Source organism: Esox lucius, chromosome 12 (genome assembly GCF_011004845.1).
Source record: "Esox lucius isolate fEsoLuc1 chromosome 12, fEsoLuc1.pri, whole genome shotgun sequence".
NCBI lineage: Eukaryota > Metazoa > Chordata > Actinopteri > Esociformes > Esocidae > Esox > Esox lucius.
The window spans coordinates 31,080,178-31,097,859 of NC_047580.1; the positions used below are offsets into that span (position 1 = coordinate 31,080,178).

Here is a 17,682-nt window from a genome sequence, read left to right on the forward strand (position 1 = left end):
CAGTATGGTAGCCTGGTGGTCAACAGTGTAAATTAAAGTTCACTGGTTTAAATGACTGAGTCGACAGGGTGAAAACCCTTGTTCTGCCCCTGAACAAGGCCATTAACCCTAATTGCCCCCAAGTCATTAGTGCAAAATAAGAATATTCTTAGCACACTTACCTGATATAATAATGGTAAAAAGTGAACTAAGTAAGTAGGTTAACTATGTGGCATGGGCCCCTCTCTGTAAGCAATTTCCAACATGTTATTCCCAAAACGTATATTGCCGATGCATGCTGAGCCTTATTGAAGCATAACTTTGGTCACCAGCCCAATGTACATCCTGTGCTGAGGACAATGAACGTTCTGAACAATAGCGGCCGGTTCCAACTCCAAATGTCCATTCTGAATGGACATGAAAGGAAGGGCCTAACATAAATTAATACTGTACTTCACACATACATTCGCCAAAAACTGCAAGTTGTAAGGCAGTTGTCCTGACAAAAAAAATGTACTAAGCAATTTCGAATACAACCGCAAGACATTATCTAGCATCAGATAACGGGAGACATAACCTGCGGGAGTTCTACAGCCTACAAATAATAATAATAATACATTTAAGATGAACGTCTGCCAACAAAGCAACTAAGTCAGTTTTTTCATTTTGGATGTAGGCTTACTTTAAAGCACACACCTGTTAGGATGTTATCAGAGCCCTTTTTGAACTTGTATAGTCGCATTCAGACAACCTTGTAATACATTGTTTATCCACTGTATTTCCACTGTCCATTACATCAGAAAGAAAGTGTTGACAACAGATAACCAAAACAGACATTTGCCTCCCCAGACATAAGTTCAACACAAACATTTGTAAAATATGGACAATTACTAATTATGAAATAATTAGATTAAAACTGATTTTAAAACGGAATTGAACAAAATCTCTTAAACATTCTTCAGGAATAACAGCTCTGAGAGAAATACATTGTTTAAGGTAATATATTCTGAAATGTAGGGCAAGGTAATTTTCAGGCTTAGAGCCAACATGAACATTTTCCCAAAACAAATATTCCCCTATTAAAATTCCGCTAAATGTATTATTCAAGATACCTTTATGTTACAAAATCCTACTATTAAGAATTTAAATAACATTTGCTTGTCAGAGAAGGACTGTCCTTATTTGTCCAGAATTACGGAGGTGTAAGAAGTGCGTATATCCTCCGCACATACGGTTTGTTCACAGGTAGCAGAATTGCTGTGTATGATAGATGGACCTATATATGCTGTGATTGTAAAATTGGTCATCAATGGACAAATCACACAATCAAGTGTAGTCATGCATGTCTTAGCACACCTTTGAAAGTGGGCTACAGTGAAAATAATCGTTTGATAACATTTCTACTGTGTGCTTAGGATTCCAAAAATGGTGTTACCTAAATTAAACTGAAAATGAACGAAAATGAATACAATACCCTTAAACTGTAGAAGATATTCTAAAGGCATTTTACATGTCATCCTACATTAATTAGCTTACCTGCATGACACCGTAACTTCTATTTTAGTTGCAGGAACGATGTTGTTCAGTGGATCGAACTCCCCTATTGATGCCATCATCGCGACTTTATCTCTTTAAAACGTTTCAAGCTCTTCTGGTGAAATATCTCTATAATATTCTTTCAAAAACTTAAATCAGACCACAATTGTTTTGTAAGTTTTTGGTAAACCGCATCGTACAGTAAAATGCATTGCATTGGAGAGGAAAGCAATTCATCCTTCCACACGTAGCCTACAGGAGGACTGAAGCGCGCGCGTCTCTCCGGACGGATGGATTACCACCAACTTATATTTTTCCAGTCCTTTCGACAGGTGGTGTTACAACGAACGTTGATTGTATGTATTCAAATCAAAGGATGCACATTTTCCTGACCGTATTTCTTTAACACAAAGATAATATAGCCTAATGTGTTGCTTTGTGTGACGCTTTATTTATATATATATATATATATTCCATAAATTAATTAATTTTTATTTTTGACAAATTATAGTGTAATAAAATAATTGTTGCATTGAAATATAAAGATTATGTTTGATAATGCAACATATTAAAGGATATTCAAGATTACACCTTCATTTGTTAGGATCTAAAAATGATAGCAACATCTAATGTAATTTATTTCTTGTAAAAAGGTAACAATTTGATTACCTTTGTTTATATTTTCCCCCCTCAATGAAATATTAGCTAGCATGCTGTTTGTATTGATATATTTTCCTTTGTTTTAATAGATTTTTTTCTCTTCCAACCTTCTGTTTTATGAACCATTTTTCAAAGCATGCAGTACCACTGAATCATAAAGACACAAAGCAATTATTCTGGGATTGACCCGTCTACAAACCATTGGAACTGAGGAAGGATTAGGGCTATGATATAGGGAAGGAAAGAAAAATAAATCAGGTGAGCTCGTCTAAGAAGTAATCAGAGCTGTGGATCAAAGGGGATTTTACTATAATCAGATTTGCCAATATTCTGCTTACACCAAAGTCTTGCATAAACAAATACATAAACTTTGCTCAGTAATTTAATTCACTTTTTTTCTCCCAGTAGGTTAGTTTCATATTCTGGCAAGAACTCTTCTGTCTGAGTTTCAGGGACAGACACAATTAGAATGCAAAACCACCCTAGGTGACATGGGTGACAGTATGGTAGGCAAAACAGGGATGGAGCTCGAGCTTATAGAGGGTGGCTGCAGTTGTGTATGTTTTGGCCGTTATCAGTCACACCCTCCTGCTCCGTGGGAATCCAAAAGGGAAGGTTTTGAGGATGGAGACAGCTAAAGGTTTCAAGAAGCACTGTATGAGGGGAGACAAAATGAATCCCATCAGTCAGGCTCGAGGTTATACATTTTCCTGGATGAGGAATTCTTTGTGTAAGTAACAGAATGTGGTTCCCACTTATCTGATTGGATGAAGAGTGAGGAGGGTAGTTGAGCAGACTGAGAGGCTGCTACAAGCAATCAGACGGAAGTAATCAAATTAGAATTCACTAAATTCAGGAACAGCAAGAGATAAGAGACAAGAGCTAAACCGCTAAACCCTCGCCCATGTAATGACTTACACAGGCAAGTGTAGCAGCAGTTGTGTTGATCAATTAAGCGTGAAAACCTCCCTAAACCTGAGTGCCTTTCAGTACTAATTGACAGGGATTGTGATGATATCTTTGCCCAGGTCACTGACTAGAACATACTGTATGAAGATGGATGGATGTTATTTATACCTGCTGGCCGTGTGCCTTGTTCCGGAGGCACACTCAATTTGGCAGCTGATCAGGCAGAAACAGAAATCCTTGACATGTGGGAAAAAAAATGAACCGAAAGAAATAGAGAGAGATAGAAAGCAAGAGAGAAAGAGGAGAGATAAAGAGAGTGAGACAGAGAGTAGAAAAAGGTGACGGTATAGTTGTCTACCCATTTTCATCATTCCACTCTCCTTTCAGAGCATCTATGTAACTTTTGCGTTGACAGAATGATAAACTCTGCTTCGGCCCCCACTGGCTGCACCTGAGTTCTGGGGGATTTAATTGTCCTCGGCTTGAGTTCCTGTTTAGTTCTCCTGTCACATACCACCGGCTGGCCAGGGAGGAGAAAACACAGGGGCTGAGAGTCATTGTCATTGCACCCACAAACAAAGGACCAGCAGTCTCATACTACCCTTGAGAGGCCAGTTGACCAGTGAGCCCCTTACGGAGGAGGTAAACAGGCTTTTGCAGTGGCCTACTTTCCAGTCAAGGCTGCGGGAACACAGTAGGGAGGATTACAGTCTTCATCGTCCTATACACTCTTGCAGTGCTCCCACAGCCATCAGATGAGCACCCGCCTAGAGTTAAACCCTATCACACTGACAACATGGTGCAGTGGCCAGTCCAGAGGGAATAGAATGGAGTACCGGTGAATTACGGTCACTGGTCTTCACAATGTGACGTACATCTGTGCCGAAACACCAACCAACAGATGTTTCAGAGGGTCAATCCAGCAACATTTCCTTCTGGATGCTAGAAATTGGGCACTCTGCTCAACTATCCACAAAATAGCGCACATACACACACACACACAGAAAAACCTAGGTACGGTAAGGTGCAATCAGGCATGAAGTGTATAATGAGCAGGACTGAGTTAAGAGAGCGGAGATGATGAATCAGAGTTAATGAGGCTACTATGTACAGTATAAATGCAAAGAACCATTGCCTGCACTCGCTTCTGGCCCATACACACACATACTGTACAAACCCACACAATCCACAACCATATCTACATGTTTGCAAAACAATGCAAAAAAAAGTTTGCACTCTGATGCCTTCTAAAATGATACAGTGCCATTCACATTAAGATGCTTGATTGTGTAACTTTTGATTTAGAATAAAAATCATACCATGTTCCATACCATAGAAGAAATCTGAAAAGCAGTGCAACATATCTGGGGAGGACTTCAGAGAGCACAAGTGTTTAGGTCTCAGATCTACAGTAGGTTGCTTCTAAAACTAAGCACCAGTTCCCATCCAAGGAACAGAGGAGGTGGATGGGACTGCCTGGGACCATGTGTAAGACACATCACACTTTAAATTTTGCATCATCAACATCTTCTTAGACAACAACCAGGGCTCGTTTCCACAAATGGTCCCAGATTGGGAGGGCTGGTCGATTGTCTGTATGCTAATTATACTGATTATGTTCTAAAAGGCCTAACAGGTCCTAGATCGGTCCTCGGAGACGCCATAATCTCTGGTCACAGCGTTAATAACGAAACCGGGTTGCTGATTTTTTTCCTTGGTCCAGAACCAGACATTTACAAAAATAGACGTTACGAAATACTGCCCCCTGGTTTTATAAACGCAAAAGTCGCTTTTTTAGATTGCACAATATATGTGTCCTTTCTCCAACCAGTAGAGAGCAGCATATGACAAGGGTACTGTTCATTTGCATAGAGGTGGATGTTTCCTAAAATACACTCCCAAAGAAAAAGAAAACATGTAGTCTTAGTACTGCGGTCGGCCAATACACACTGCCAGTGCACATTGTAATAGATTCTATAAGTGTCTGAAACATTATTGGTGCAATGCAACTCAAACGGTCCCGTGTAGTGTACTAGAGCGCGGTGCGGTCTTTTAATATCCATTCTTGCCTCTCTCTTTAGCTAGCTTTTAGAAGCATTTTAATGAGACCTTTTAAAATGCAACACCACCACAAAAAGAGGCCGTAGATCAGTGTATGGTTCGTTCATACTCTAGTCAGTCAGATTATCATCCCCACTGCCTGATAAGGCGTACCTGTTCCTAGTTTTGTCCACAGAGTAGAATAATGAACCTGACTTCGTAAACTTCGTGAGAGTGATTTTCTGAATAATATACTTTAGCTAACGTTACCTGCTCCATCTAGCTAGCCTTCTAGTTATTAGTCCGTTCGCTGATGAATTATTTACTTTGCTTGTTTTCGTAACTGTTTATTGACAACAACAAAACTCAGAGTCGAACTCCAAGAATTCAGGTTTCTAATTTTGTCCTCGTGTGTTGGAAGAGAAAGGCTACACTTGACTACGTGAATGTGCGGTTTTCAGAAGAAAAGACGTTACCTGCTTTGCGCTTTTCAGTTAGTTCGTTTTATGGTTAATTAATTAATCAGCTCGCTTCTGTCAGTGTTTGCTGTTTGGTTAAACATGTAGGCCACAGATTAATTTGTTTGGGTGGCTTTAATAGCCTATGACTACATCAAGCATCGCTCTGTCTAAAGGCTGTCTCAAACAGGTGTGCATTGAGGTCTTAATTGGCTCCAAAATTTTAATCCAAGACGAACAGAATCCGTTTAATTCCTATCTGACACATCAACGAGATACGTCAGTTTTTGTGAAATCATAACCCAATCAATGTGGGATCCGAGGTCGGCCATATCCGATCTGAATATAAAAAAGATTAGGGTTAAGCGGACCTACAATGTTTCAGACCCAAATCTAAGCTATCTGAAAGACATGTAATGGCTATTCCCTAATAGGCGCATCAAATTGTTTAGTTTCTAACAGTAAACGTCATCTTTTCAAATGTTTTTTATCCTAGTTCAGCCGATTAAATACATGGTGTATGCTGTCGCCTACAGTTTCATTTTTTAAGAAAGTTATAATATAAAACGTTCCATCGGTTGGTATGTGTTGTAAAAACGCCCTACGCATCTTTCTCCAAAATGCGCACTCATTAATAATTCGTGCATTTTAATGATTATTTTTTAATAGACTAGTGGTGCAAGATTTTTTTAACAAGTTAAAACCCTAATAAGATGACAATATTGTATTCAATCACTTCCCATTCTACCGACTGATGGAATCACCTTGAGGAAATGCACTTGATGTAGCCTATTCTGTGGATAGGCATATGTCTAAATAAAATGGTTGACATAAATCTGACATAAAACAAATACGATAGCCTACTTACAATACACAGCAAAAAATATATCACGCACATCTACAGAACGTACGCTAGTGTACGGTACGTGAACGCAGCGTCATAAACAGTAGTCAGGATCTTTTATTAGAGCGCGCGAGGGATCCGCCAGTGAAACAGGACGTGGGTAGAAGCGGAGGAGCGCGCAAGACAAATAGGGAACGTCACAGTAATGGAGTGGTTTCCGAGAGGTCGGGTTTGCCAGCTCGGACTGTTCACGTTTGTCGTTTTTATTTGGTTAAAATAGGATGTAATTTGGGGGATGCGCACCGTTATCTCCGGTAGCTCATTCAGACTTCCATGGATGCCGTAGATGCTACAAGCAATAGGTGGATCCACCACTGGCACTTGGCAAAGGCTCATCAATTGTGGTCGGCTTGTATGATAATATTAAAGGACGTAAGTTTATGTTGGCAATGGGGAAGGAGTGTGCATTAACTTTTTTTTTTTATTTCTTTTTTTTACTGTGAATTAACATATTTTAGACTCGACGTCTCCATTGGAATATATATCCAACGGATCTCTGTACATTTTGAACTTACGTTCTAATTCATTCATGTGTTTTTTTCGAGTGTTGCTTTGTAGGTTCGCAGGTTGGACCTATAATGTTGGAGTAGGCCTATTTGAAAAATAAAGGCTAGCCTAGTGTAAAACATTCATAATACATAGCCTATTCGGAATAGCTACACTTTTATCAAATAAAGCACACATTTGGAAACTGGTTGAAACAAAGATTTTGAGTGACTGAAAGAACAACAAGTAAAGTACAATAGTGGAAAACATGTTGCCTTCACAAGAAGCCGCCAAGATTTACATTGACAACTATAAGCGGAATTCTCGCACTATCGGGGTAGTCTGGGCGATATTCACCATATGCTTTGCCAGCATCAACGTGTTGGTCTTTATTCAGCCCTACTGGATTGGGGACAGCGTGAGCTCACCTGCGGTGGGTTACTTTGGTTTGTTCCATCAGTGCATTGGGCAAGTTGCGGACAAACGGGAGCTCAGCTGCTCCGGTAGCTTTGCGGAATTCAGCTCCATCCCATCCGTCGCCTTCAAAGCGGCCTCGATCTTCGTGCTGCTGTCAGTGGTGTTGATTCTGGGCTGCATCGTTTGCATGGCGCTCTTCTTTTTCTGCAACACAGCAACCGTCTACAAGATCTGTGCTTGGATGCAGCTTCTATGCGGTACGTAATACCATTGGCAAAGTTACACGATATTGTTTAACCACATTTGATTCATGTCCCAATGCCTGATAATATGTTTCTCCTGAACTTGGATATTTATTAAATTATCCGCGCACCATGGAGTATCTAAAGAGGATTATGTTATCTGCAGATGGGATGTAGGCTGTAGTTATTTGATTCATTCATCAAATCGATCACTTAGTATGCTTGGTTGTGTTGGGAAATCCACGCATGGGTTGATAAGATTACTCGTGGAGAGGTTTTGTTGATGGGTTTTGAAATTATATTTGGGGCCACAATTTTTACTGATACTGTACGCCTGTTACTTTAGTAACATATGCTTTGCATACAATGATTGCCTGAATTCTGCGACCCACAGGCATTAGCAGGTGGTGTCTTCCCTAGCAGCTCAGCTTGGCCTGTACCACAGTTGTCTTTGGTTGCAGTTTGGTTTGGGGAATTTTGCCTTCAGTTTCGCCAAGATGTGAAAGGCATGCTCAAATACATTCGAATTAGGTGATTGACTTGGCCAACCTGTACATTTCTAGTTTGGTGCGTTGAGAACACCTTGGTAGGTACAGAATGGAATTGTGTTTGTAATCATTGTCTTGCTGCATGATAAAGACTTTAGTGTTTCAGTGGTGTCTGGACAGATTAGATGTTTCTGGACACTTCACATCAGCAGTCAGGTCAGCAGTCAGGACCTAAGTGAGCCTATTCCAGCAGAAGCTGTACATGCTAAAGACATAAAACGACCTCTGCACATGTTCTGCTTTCCTCACTCAGGTACACGTTCGTCTTCCTGTCATCTGTCCACAGAAGGGTAGGCTCTTTTAGGTACTTTTTAGTTTGTGGGCAATTTGCAGTCCAGACTCTGCAGTTGGCCTGGGGAAGTCTTCTGGGGATGGTAGTGACTGGCACATCTAAGGCTACTTCCTAGAGAGTGTTGCTGATCTATGTTTTTTTTTTTTTTGTCGTTATGGTAGGCGTACATTGGCAGTCCACTTCAGGGGGCTGCCTGGGTCAGTTAGGTTGTTTGCCGTTGCTGAGCTAACCAGTGCTTTCAGTTTGCATAACTCAGACTGAACCCTAAATATTCACCAGAAAATGTACTGCTGTGTCATTGTGACCAGGAGGCTGAATTCTAAACGAGGCACAGAAATTGTCTCTACAGCAGTGTATATTTGGGGGGGGCAAATGCAAATCAATGATTTACCACATGAAATGAGAAAGAATCTCATAAATGACTGTCAAAGCAACAAAAACAACTAGGGCTTTAGAATGATGGTGAAAGCTGGAGACATGTTGGGAATAAGTTAAAAGGTGTGTGTCACCTTCCTTGAAGTGACTCAGAAATAATGGAAGAAGGTTCTGGTACATCAGCAAGGCTTTTATTTATATAAAAATAACTTACTTAAAAGGGCACTTGGTTGAATACAAAAGGCTTTTAAAATTCATTATTGGTGCACAATGCTTCTTGAATTACCTAAGGGACTGAAAAGGCACTCCTTTTAATGGAATGACCCAGTTATATCATGGACCAAAATATTCAGATGACAACCCACAGACACAAAAAGAAATACACATGTTTTCTCTCTGTCTTACTGAGCTGATATGACAAGCTCTCTGAACTGCCCGTCTTTCTCCATTCTGTCTGTTTCTGAGCTATTTTTCCAGAACAGTAGAACCAGCAAACACCCCCTTAAGTAATTTGACAGGCACTCTGCAACTGTGTTTGACTCACGTCTCTGGATGCAGTCTTTCATTTGGCCTTGCGTTTTCTCACTGGTGCAAATTTTCGCACTCATCACTGTCTGTTATTTGCTTCAATTGACTAGGGGTTTGGAGGGGCCAAACATTGGTTAATGTCTTTATATAAGGCTGTCACGCAAAAACCTCCTAACAATATAACAGAGAAAATGTGTTGAATGAACAGCAGTTACCAAACACACTCCAAAGACTGGATATTGCTGGAGATACCGGAGTATATTGAATACTTTACCCCACACTCATGGAATGGCATTCAGAGTGATCTTCATTTGAACGTTTTAGTGCTTATAAGACATTTAAAAATAGTTATGGATTATATTTCTATTATCACTTGTGATTTGTAGTATGTGTCATTTCCTTTGTGTTTTTATTGTTGTAGTATAGGGCTAAGTTGTAAAAGAGACATGGGTCTCAGTTGATCTCTCTGTAAAGAAATGTAAAGAAAAATAGACTGGAGAGCCTCGGGAAAATAATCACACATTTCACTGCAAACAAAACAAGTGAGTGATGGAGGGATCGCAGACACAAATTGAAAGGCAAAGCCTCGAAAACTGTGCACCATCGCTGGTCTCTAAGATTTGAGAAATGTGTTTTCCCTTTGAAATGACATTTCAGTTACAGTACGTAAGTTACATTTTAGTTACGGTACAGACGTTACATTTCTGTTACAGTACTTAAGTTGCATTTCTGTTACAGTACATAAGTTACAAGGGGATAGCCTACAATGTATAATCTGGTGGTTTCTAACTCCCCTCCTCCCTCAGCTCATCTGTTCTAACTCTATCTTCCTAAAATATTCAGCAGTACTAAGAGTATGGATCTATTAAATCTACATTGCGGGAAAACACTGATGGAATTACAGGATCCTGACATTGTAACAGAATTTAACAATGTAATAAAACAAGCCTTGTTCAGCCAGACCGCAATAAAAAGTATTGCCCTCTTGAGATTCTAATCCGGGTGGCCCACATGAAAGGCTGTGTCGCTAACCACTACACCACAGTATAGCCTCTATCCTGAACAAATCCTCTTTTGCCACTGGCCGTTTTAACAGCTGATTGGCCATTTGTGATTGAAATTGATACAGTTAAACTGACTAACGTTTCTTACTAAGTTTACCTCCACCACAAATAGCTTCTATGAATTGTTTGCTTTTGCCACTGGCCGTTTTAACAGCGTATTAGCCAGTAATAGGCTTTACCAGTATCTACTAACTTACTGGAATAGTCATAAGAATTGAGCAATTGCCAGCGAGACTGAAGAGGAACTTTTCCATACCAGAAACAGTCCCAATATAACCGTATACAATTTCAGGGTTTGGTTTTAGCCAGCAAACATTTTGTCAATACGGAATAATTCACAATGCGTACTTCACTTCGCCTGCGAGGAGATAGGAACTCAGGACCTATAGTTCACAAGTCCGCTTCTGTAACCACTACACTATTTAACAAGGGTGGGTTTCACCTAGCCCATTCCTATATATCTCCCCCTCAGGATTGTCTCCCACTCCCCCTGTCTACCTCTTCATTCTTTCAGTCTCTTTCTGTCTTTCCAAGTGTCTGTCTACCTCTGTCTCCCTCTGCCTCTCTGTCTGTCTCAGTCTCTGTACTTAAAGGGGAAAAAGGGGTGTGGTAAGATGCTGCTCATCTGTCTTATGTCAATTAAAACACATTCCCCTTGTTCCATCACATATCCTGGGCTTCACACAAAGGGACAGGTTGTGCTCCCCCACATGGGTAACCTTCTCAACTCTTGAGGAGGACTCACAGCGTCTGAACAAACAACAGATAGACACTGATGGGTTATACAGATTTACGAGTAACCCTATACCAGATCCCCCTCTCCTACATTCCTTTTCTCATCCTAACATGGGGACTCAGTACCTTTAACTCGTAACCCATTTATACATGTATAGGACCAAGTATACATTAGTTCAAGAATTTCCACAACAAGCTTCTTGCAGGAGAACTGAGGTATTTTAAAACACAGCATTCTCAGAGAGATGCCGATCCAGGATGAGTCCTTGAATAATAACGGAAACCTAATAATGCCCACCCTGACTGTTCTCTCCTTTCTGGGGACATAGCTGGGCCCTGATCGCCAGGCGCTAGATGTGCTTGACTGCAGACTAGCCGCTACATTGGCTTGGCGCGCTGGATGACTGGGCGCGGAGGGATGTGAACCAGACGCCGCCTCTGGCCCTCGACTTGCCAGCATTTAAAGATACCTGAACTCTGCTCTGTTTCAGAAAATTAAAAAGCTGCGGTCGGACAGCAAGAAAATGATCCAAAATGCACTGGCGAGTCTGAAACAGAGCACGTTTCAAACGTTGAAGCGGCCTAGTGAACGTCCAGACCCAAACCAACTTGAGATGGCAGGACAACGGTAAATGTGCGGTTAGTGCTAAAACATCTGCACGTGTTGCTGTGTTAAAGAGGTTGTGCTATAAATGGACCTCTGGGCCAAAACCTCTCCACAGCGATGTGAGCAAAGCAGGAGGTGTAGCACTCAGAGCAGCGTAATGTGGCTCAGCCAGTTGAGGGTGGGGTCACTCATTCACTTGGGGGCATTTGGTGTTACAAACGTTTTTTCATTATGTAGATTAAATAAGGATAAACAGGTTGTCTGATTGGTTCATTTAAGTTCCCTTATTTAATATTTGATTTAGGATGAAGTGGCAATCTGTTTCTGATTTTGATTTATTATTGATATTTACACATATTTTAGACACATCGGTTATACAAATAGGCCTATATGTTAGACACATTTGTTAGACACATGGCTATATATGGTTTGTATGTTACATGTTACACGCTGTTTATTACATGTTAAATGTCCTGTCTTGGGAATTTCCCAGCATCAGCCCTAACCCAGCGTTTAACTTAAGCAGTTGAACTATAATGTTATCACACTCCAAAATTACCTCTAACTGCAGTTATACTTCATGAATGTGTCAGAACTGGGTTGCTCGCCTGGTTGCCAAATCACAGAAATAGCTTTGTTAGTAATTGCATTTTCCTCCAGGAGAGGAAGAAAAAAAACTGTATTTTCCCTTTAGATTTCTCTAGTGTTTTAATTAAACATTCACACAGACAGGCCAAAACCGGCATTTATGTTTGCCATTCTCCTCCTTTTCTGAATTTCTCTTGCCTCAGTGAGGGAGGGAGGGAGACATGGAATGTGATTGGACAGTGACAGTGTAGCAGACTGCTTAGACTCATTGGGAGCCATCAAACTCATTGGGAGCCAAATTAAATAAAGATAAAGAGTGTTTTGATGGTTTCTCTAGCCTGTTGAGTCACGGCTACAGAATATGCTGAATGATCCAGATTCCTCCTCCCAAGAGATCTGCCTTCAGGCATCAAGATGATAGGTCTGCAAATAAACGTAAAATGTATGCTGGGTCCACAATTCCCAGAGGGCTCATTGACCTCCATTACATAGCCAGAGCTGTTTTAAACAAGAACAATTCAACTGAACATGCTAGCACACACTTCAAAATGCTACTGAATTCTCCTTTAAATTGAGAGTCTTTCTGAGTTTATTATTTAGTTAGGGGGTTTGGAGGTAAAAAGAAACTAAAATCAAACAAAGCGTGTGCGCGTGAGAGAATGTCTCTAGAGCGGGCCTGCTCTAGTCTCTGTAACTCATCTCCCACTCCTCCTCTCTCTACTCCTCCTCTCCTCCTTTCTCCTCTCCTCTCTCCTTTCCATTGCTGCTGCCTTTGAAGTATTCTGTACAAGTTCTGAAAAATCTTATGGGAGGGGTTAGGATTAGAAACAGAGTTGGAAAGAGAAAAAATAATAACTTAAAAGCACTTGGCTTTGGTTTCTCAGAACCAGATGTTTGTGGTGCAATGATTTTCAACCTGGAAGCCAGATAAACGGAAGGTGGATAGCGGTCAGATAGGTTTGCGATTACAGCAGCTGAGTAAGACAACCCCTAACAGTTCAACTCCTTTCAATTCTGAGAGGCTTGGTTGAAGAAACATTCAGAATGGAGCTTCACTAACCCTTCATTCAGTAAAATGCTACAGTGTATCAGCCAGTCTACCCTGGAGTTATCCAATCAATCCCTCGCTCAACAACTGGAGTGAACTTTAAAATGCACTACTTTGGGGTAAACCACTGCAGTATATTTTGTGATTTGTGATCGGACTCTTTTACAGTCCGGAGTGTAAAGCAGTTATTATGATTATCATTAACACCGATTCGGGTCTTTTCTTTTTTACACCACTCTGGAGTGCTCATGTCATTTTCAGTGAGTCAGTGAAGGTCCAGGGTGTACACCTAATAACCAACGCGGACAAATTTGATGCGTGACGTCTTTTTCATGTCTCCCTCCGCTCAAACGTTATTTCAAGTTAGAGCAATTTGAAACCTGCGGTCACGTTTATCAACACGCATCGCAGGTCCTGACGTCCTCTTGCCCCCCCCCCCCCCCTTCACAGCTGTGTGCTTGGTGTTCGGCTGTGCGATCTTCCCGGACGGATGGGACGCAGAGGTGGTGCAGGAGCTGTGTGGGGAGAAGACCGGAAAGTACGCCCTGGGGAAGTGCTCGGTCCGCTGGGCTTACATACTGGCCGTCATCGGCATTCTGGATGCCCTGATCCTCTCTTTCCTGGCGTTTGTTTTGGGCAACCGACAGAACGACATGTCCCTGGAGGAGCTCTGGGCTGACAACCATAAAGGTGAGAGGGATTGGAACTGAGCCCTGTTTCCGCTGGGAAGTGGTCAAAAGGAGTGCACTCTGGACACAGGGTGCCTTTTTGGACACACCCAAGCAATCTAAACCCCAATGCCTGTATTAAATATGCTATATATTTAAACACTGAACGTTGGTCAGATACCATTTCACTTTTCACGGAGGAGGGATTGAATTGCATCGGCTGCTCTCATAGTTTACATGTGTTTCGGAGGTTGTTCTGAGGTTTCCATGGTAACTCATCAGATTCTAACAGGATATGCAGTAGCTTCTCTACAGTCTTTCTTGGCTGAATAACACTGTACTGATGAACTGACTAACAGATTATGTTGTTAGCAGTTTTCATTCATTTTTCTATTCAAAAAAAAATATATGTAAATATATTTAAATCAACCTGTACACAACTATATTTTACTTTGTTCTTGCAGATTTCGCTGTCTCCAGGGGGTGTGACTGAACAGCACACACTGTCATAGATGTGAGTGCATTTTTTGGGCCAGTACTTTGTCTTCGTGGATGAACTGTTTTTCCTAATTAGTCCTTAACTGTACACACGGTACTTGTCGATTGTACTTATGGCCGAAGAACCTCGATGCTTCGCCTTGTTGTTTATTGTGAAATGTTCCATCATACTCTATGTGCATTGTTTGAATACCCCTATGATGCATTGCTATGCTACGTCTCTTTCTTGGCAAAAGGTTGAGGCTCAGGACAGAAGGAGTGACCCGAGGTATGTCACAGTCCAGCGGTTCCACTGATCCTTGCCTTGGATGCTCCTTCTCATCCAGTGATCTGCCTACTGTCCAGTTAGGCTCTGTGTAAAGGCCACATGCGTGGCATTCTGAAATAAATCTGGGAGAAGCTGTATTCTACGAAGGAGACAATAAGTCGCAAAGTGCATTAACACTAATTTAAAAAGAGGAATAAAATGTGTCCAGATGGAACTTTAAATTTCAATATCTCTGGGATTTTAGATGCTATACCTACAAAGCAATGCATTTTTTTGCTGCTGGTACAGTGGACAAAAACAATATCACCCTTCAGTGGAAACACTGTGCAATGTATTTCTACCCTTTGCATTATAATTGAAATACAAAAATTAGAGTCAAGTAGTATTTGTTTCAGTATACCCCATGAAACAAAGCTTTTGGAGGTTCGTTCTTAAGGTATTTACTATAAATCAATGAAAAGTAAAGAATCATTTCTGAAAAGATTCAACAGACCAGGCTAGATTGGTCACAAATTACAGAAAGACATGATATTAGGCTTTAGCCCTGTCTGCTGCATTACCCTGGGGCCTAACACTGGAGCCTAAGGACTCCCCCACACCATCCAACAACTGGAGCCAACGGACTCCCCCAAACCATCCAACAACTGGAGCCAAATGACTCCCCCACCCCATCTAACCACTGGAGCCAAAGGACTCTCCCACACCATCCAACAACTGGAGCCAAAGGACTCCCCCACCCCATCCTAAAACTGGAGCCAAAGGACTCTCCCACACCATCCAGCAACTGGAGCCTAAGGACTTCCCCCACACCATCCAACAACAGGGGCCACAGGTCTCCACAGCACCACCTTAACAGGCCTTCTACTGCACATAGCAGTGACCAAAACACACTGTGCCTGGACCAGTGTGGATTTAACCTGATGACCCCATGATGGGACTAGTCAACATCTGGACAAAAGTGACCATCCACGTATGTAGAGGCAGTTTTTCTACCCCAAAACATTTTCAGGTAGCATCTGGAGTAATGAGTAGTGTGTACTGTAAATTGCACACAGCTTTGGTAAATTCAAGAAGCAAAATGCCTGTGTATAAGGTGGCAGCTAATTCTCAGGAAGCTGTACTGTAAGACAAGACCCTACTGTTACTCCCGGAAAGTGACTTAGACTTGATTGGACACAAAGATTTCAAACACTGCTTTTGTAAATACTTGACAACTTATTTCTTTACCCAATGTACACACCACTGCACCTTTAGGTGCCTGGTCAACTCTACGGGTTACATAATCAGTGACTCAAGTTTTCTTCCGGCTCTGAAGTTGACTCTAGAAGGATTACTAAAGTGTTATTTGGCTGGACTTCACACTCCTTTTGTTGTCAAGTCTAACCCATAATGAAATTAGTTGACCCATACTTGATCTACCAGGAACCAAATATGGTTTATCAAGGGGTTGTCCCATGGGGGCAATCTAATACTGTGTTTAATATGATTGCATGTAAGATGAGATTGATAGATAATGGGTTAGATACGACAGATACTGCATATTATCTACACACAAATTTTTTTCCCTGTATGGTTCTTTGGCTGTCTCTGTGGGGGAAAGCTTTTTTTGTTCTAGGAAGAACACATTTTTTATATCAGGGTGAAAAGAAAATCTCCCAGCAGGACAGCTGAAGAATCCTAATGGAACAGTTTTTCTTATTTTAGAGTTTAAAATATTTTAAGGTATAAGATTTTGGATATAAGTCTCAGTCAGTTCATACTTTTTTATACCTTACCCACAAAATAATTTGCCAAATATCCTGCCATAATAAAATAATCATTTATGACAATTTAAGTAAGATAAGTAAGATATTGAATACATCAGGGGGTAGGCAACCATGTTCCAGAAGTACTTCAGAACTGCTGAATTTTGTTCCAACAAAACACAACAATCTGTTGTGTAGGCTAAATAAATAAATATGAATTGCCTGCGGAACTTGGTATACAGGATTTAATTCAGCTTTCATTCGAGTTGTACAGTATGCGTTATGTAATGGAGCTGTAACGTATTGCGAGACACTCAAATGTGATGATATTTGTATAATATGTTTAGCCAAGAATGCAAAATATATTGAAAGAGTGCTGTTTCAGCAACAACATCAATATCAACAACCAGATGTAAAACATTCTCCATTGTCTAATAATTGTCTTATTACATGAACATGTCAATATCTTGTACTGTAGCATTTTCTATTTGACAGGATTCTATGACATTATTACAATAGATGTGTGAATAAACAATAGCTCATATTCACTATCAGAAAATACAGTTTTGAAGCATTTTGAGGTGCCTGGTCTGAAGCTGACAATCCTTTTCCAGAGTAAACATGTTGGACAAAATGTGACAGACAACCCTCGCCAAAATCTGTCCACAGCGAGGCCAATCCTACATTTTTATATCAAATGCAATGTGTCCACAGTGGTATACCTAATTTCATGGTTTTAGAACGACAGCTGCTGCGTGCATATACATGTATTTAGATATTTGTAGACACATACAGTGGGGAGAACAAGTATTTGATACACTGCTGATTTTGCAGGTTTTCCCACTTACAAAGCATGTAGAAGTCACATTGTATGATTTTTAAGTAATTAATTTGCATTTTATTGCATGACATAAGTATTTGATACATCAGAAAAACAGAACTTAATATTTGGTACAGAAACCTTTGTTTGCAATTACAGAGATCATACGTTTCCTGTAGTTCTTGACCAGGTTTGCACACACTGCAGCAGGGATTTTGGCCCACTCCTCCATACAGACCTTCTCCAGATCCTTCAGGTTTCAGGGCT

At 40.8% G+C, this 17,682-nt stretch overlaps 2 protein-coding genes across 6 annotated transcripts in view; one reads left to right on the forward strand and one right to left on the reverse strand.

Moving 5' to 3' along the window:
• Positions 1-1,765, reverse strand: part of LOC105023862 (copine-9) — a 56,827-nt gene extending 55,062 nt beyond the window's left edge. For all 4 annotated transcript variants that reach the window (XM_020052009.3, XM_020052008.3, XM_010893372.4 and 1 more), the window contains exon 1: positions 1,516-1,765. In XM_020052009.3, the coding sequence (XP_019907568.1) occupies positions 1,516-1,595 (80 nt within the window). In that variant the 5' untranslated portion in view covers positions 1,596-1,765. The remainder of the gene's footprint in view (positions 1-1,515) is intronic.
• Positions 1,766-6,604: 4,839 nt separating this feature from the next.
• LOC105023865 (LHFPL tetraspan subfamily member 4 protein-like) lies at positions 6,605-17,444 on the forward strand. Of its 2 annotated transcripts, XM_020051678.2 has the most exons (5): positions 6,605-6,858; positions 7,433-7,646; positions 13,867-14,106; positions 14,549-14,598; positions 14,819-17,444. In XM_020051678.2, the coding sequence occupies exons 1-4, from the start codon at positions 6,760-6,762 to the stop codon at positions 14,575-14,577; spliced, it is 582 nt and encodes a 193-aa protein (XP_019907237.1). In that variant the 5' UTR covers positions 6,605-6,759; the 3' UTR covers positions 14,578-14,598; positions 14,819-17,444. The 2 variants fall into 2 exon arrangements, with proteins under 2 accessions (XP_019907237.1, XP_010891677.1); XM_010893375.4 differs by having other exon boundaries at positions 6,605-7,646.
• The last annotated feature ends 238 nt before the right edge of the window (positions 17,445-17,682 follow it).

What these genes read in the sequence shown, in the direction of transcription:
- LOC105023865 (XM_010893375.4), top strand. Translation starts at nt 7,241, where the DNA reads ATGTTGCCTTCACAAGAAGCCGCCAAGATTTACATTGACAACTATAAG. An exon ending in TTGGATGCAGCTTCTATGCG is followed by an intron (nt 7,647 to 13,866) that starts GTACGTAATACC and finishes CCCCCTTCACAG; the next exon opens with CTGTGTGCTTGGTGTTCGGC. An exon ending in CTGGGCTGACAACCATAAAG is followed by an intron (nt 14,107 to 14,548) that starts GTGAGAGGGATT and finishes TTGTTCTTGCAG; the next exon opens with ATTTCGCTGTCTCCAGGGGG.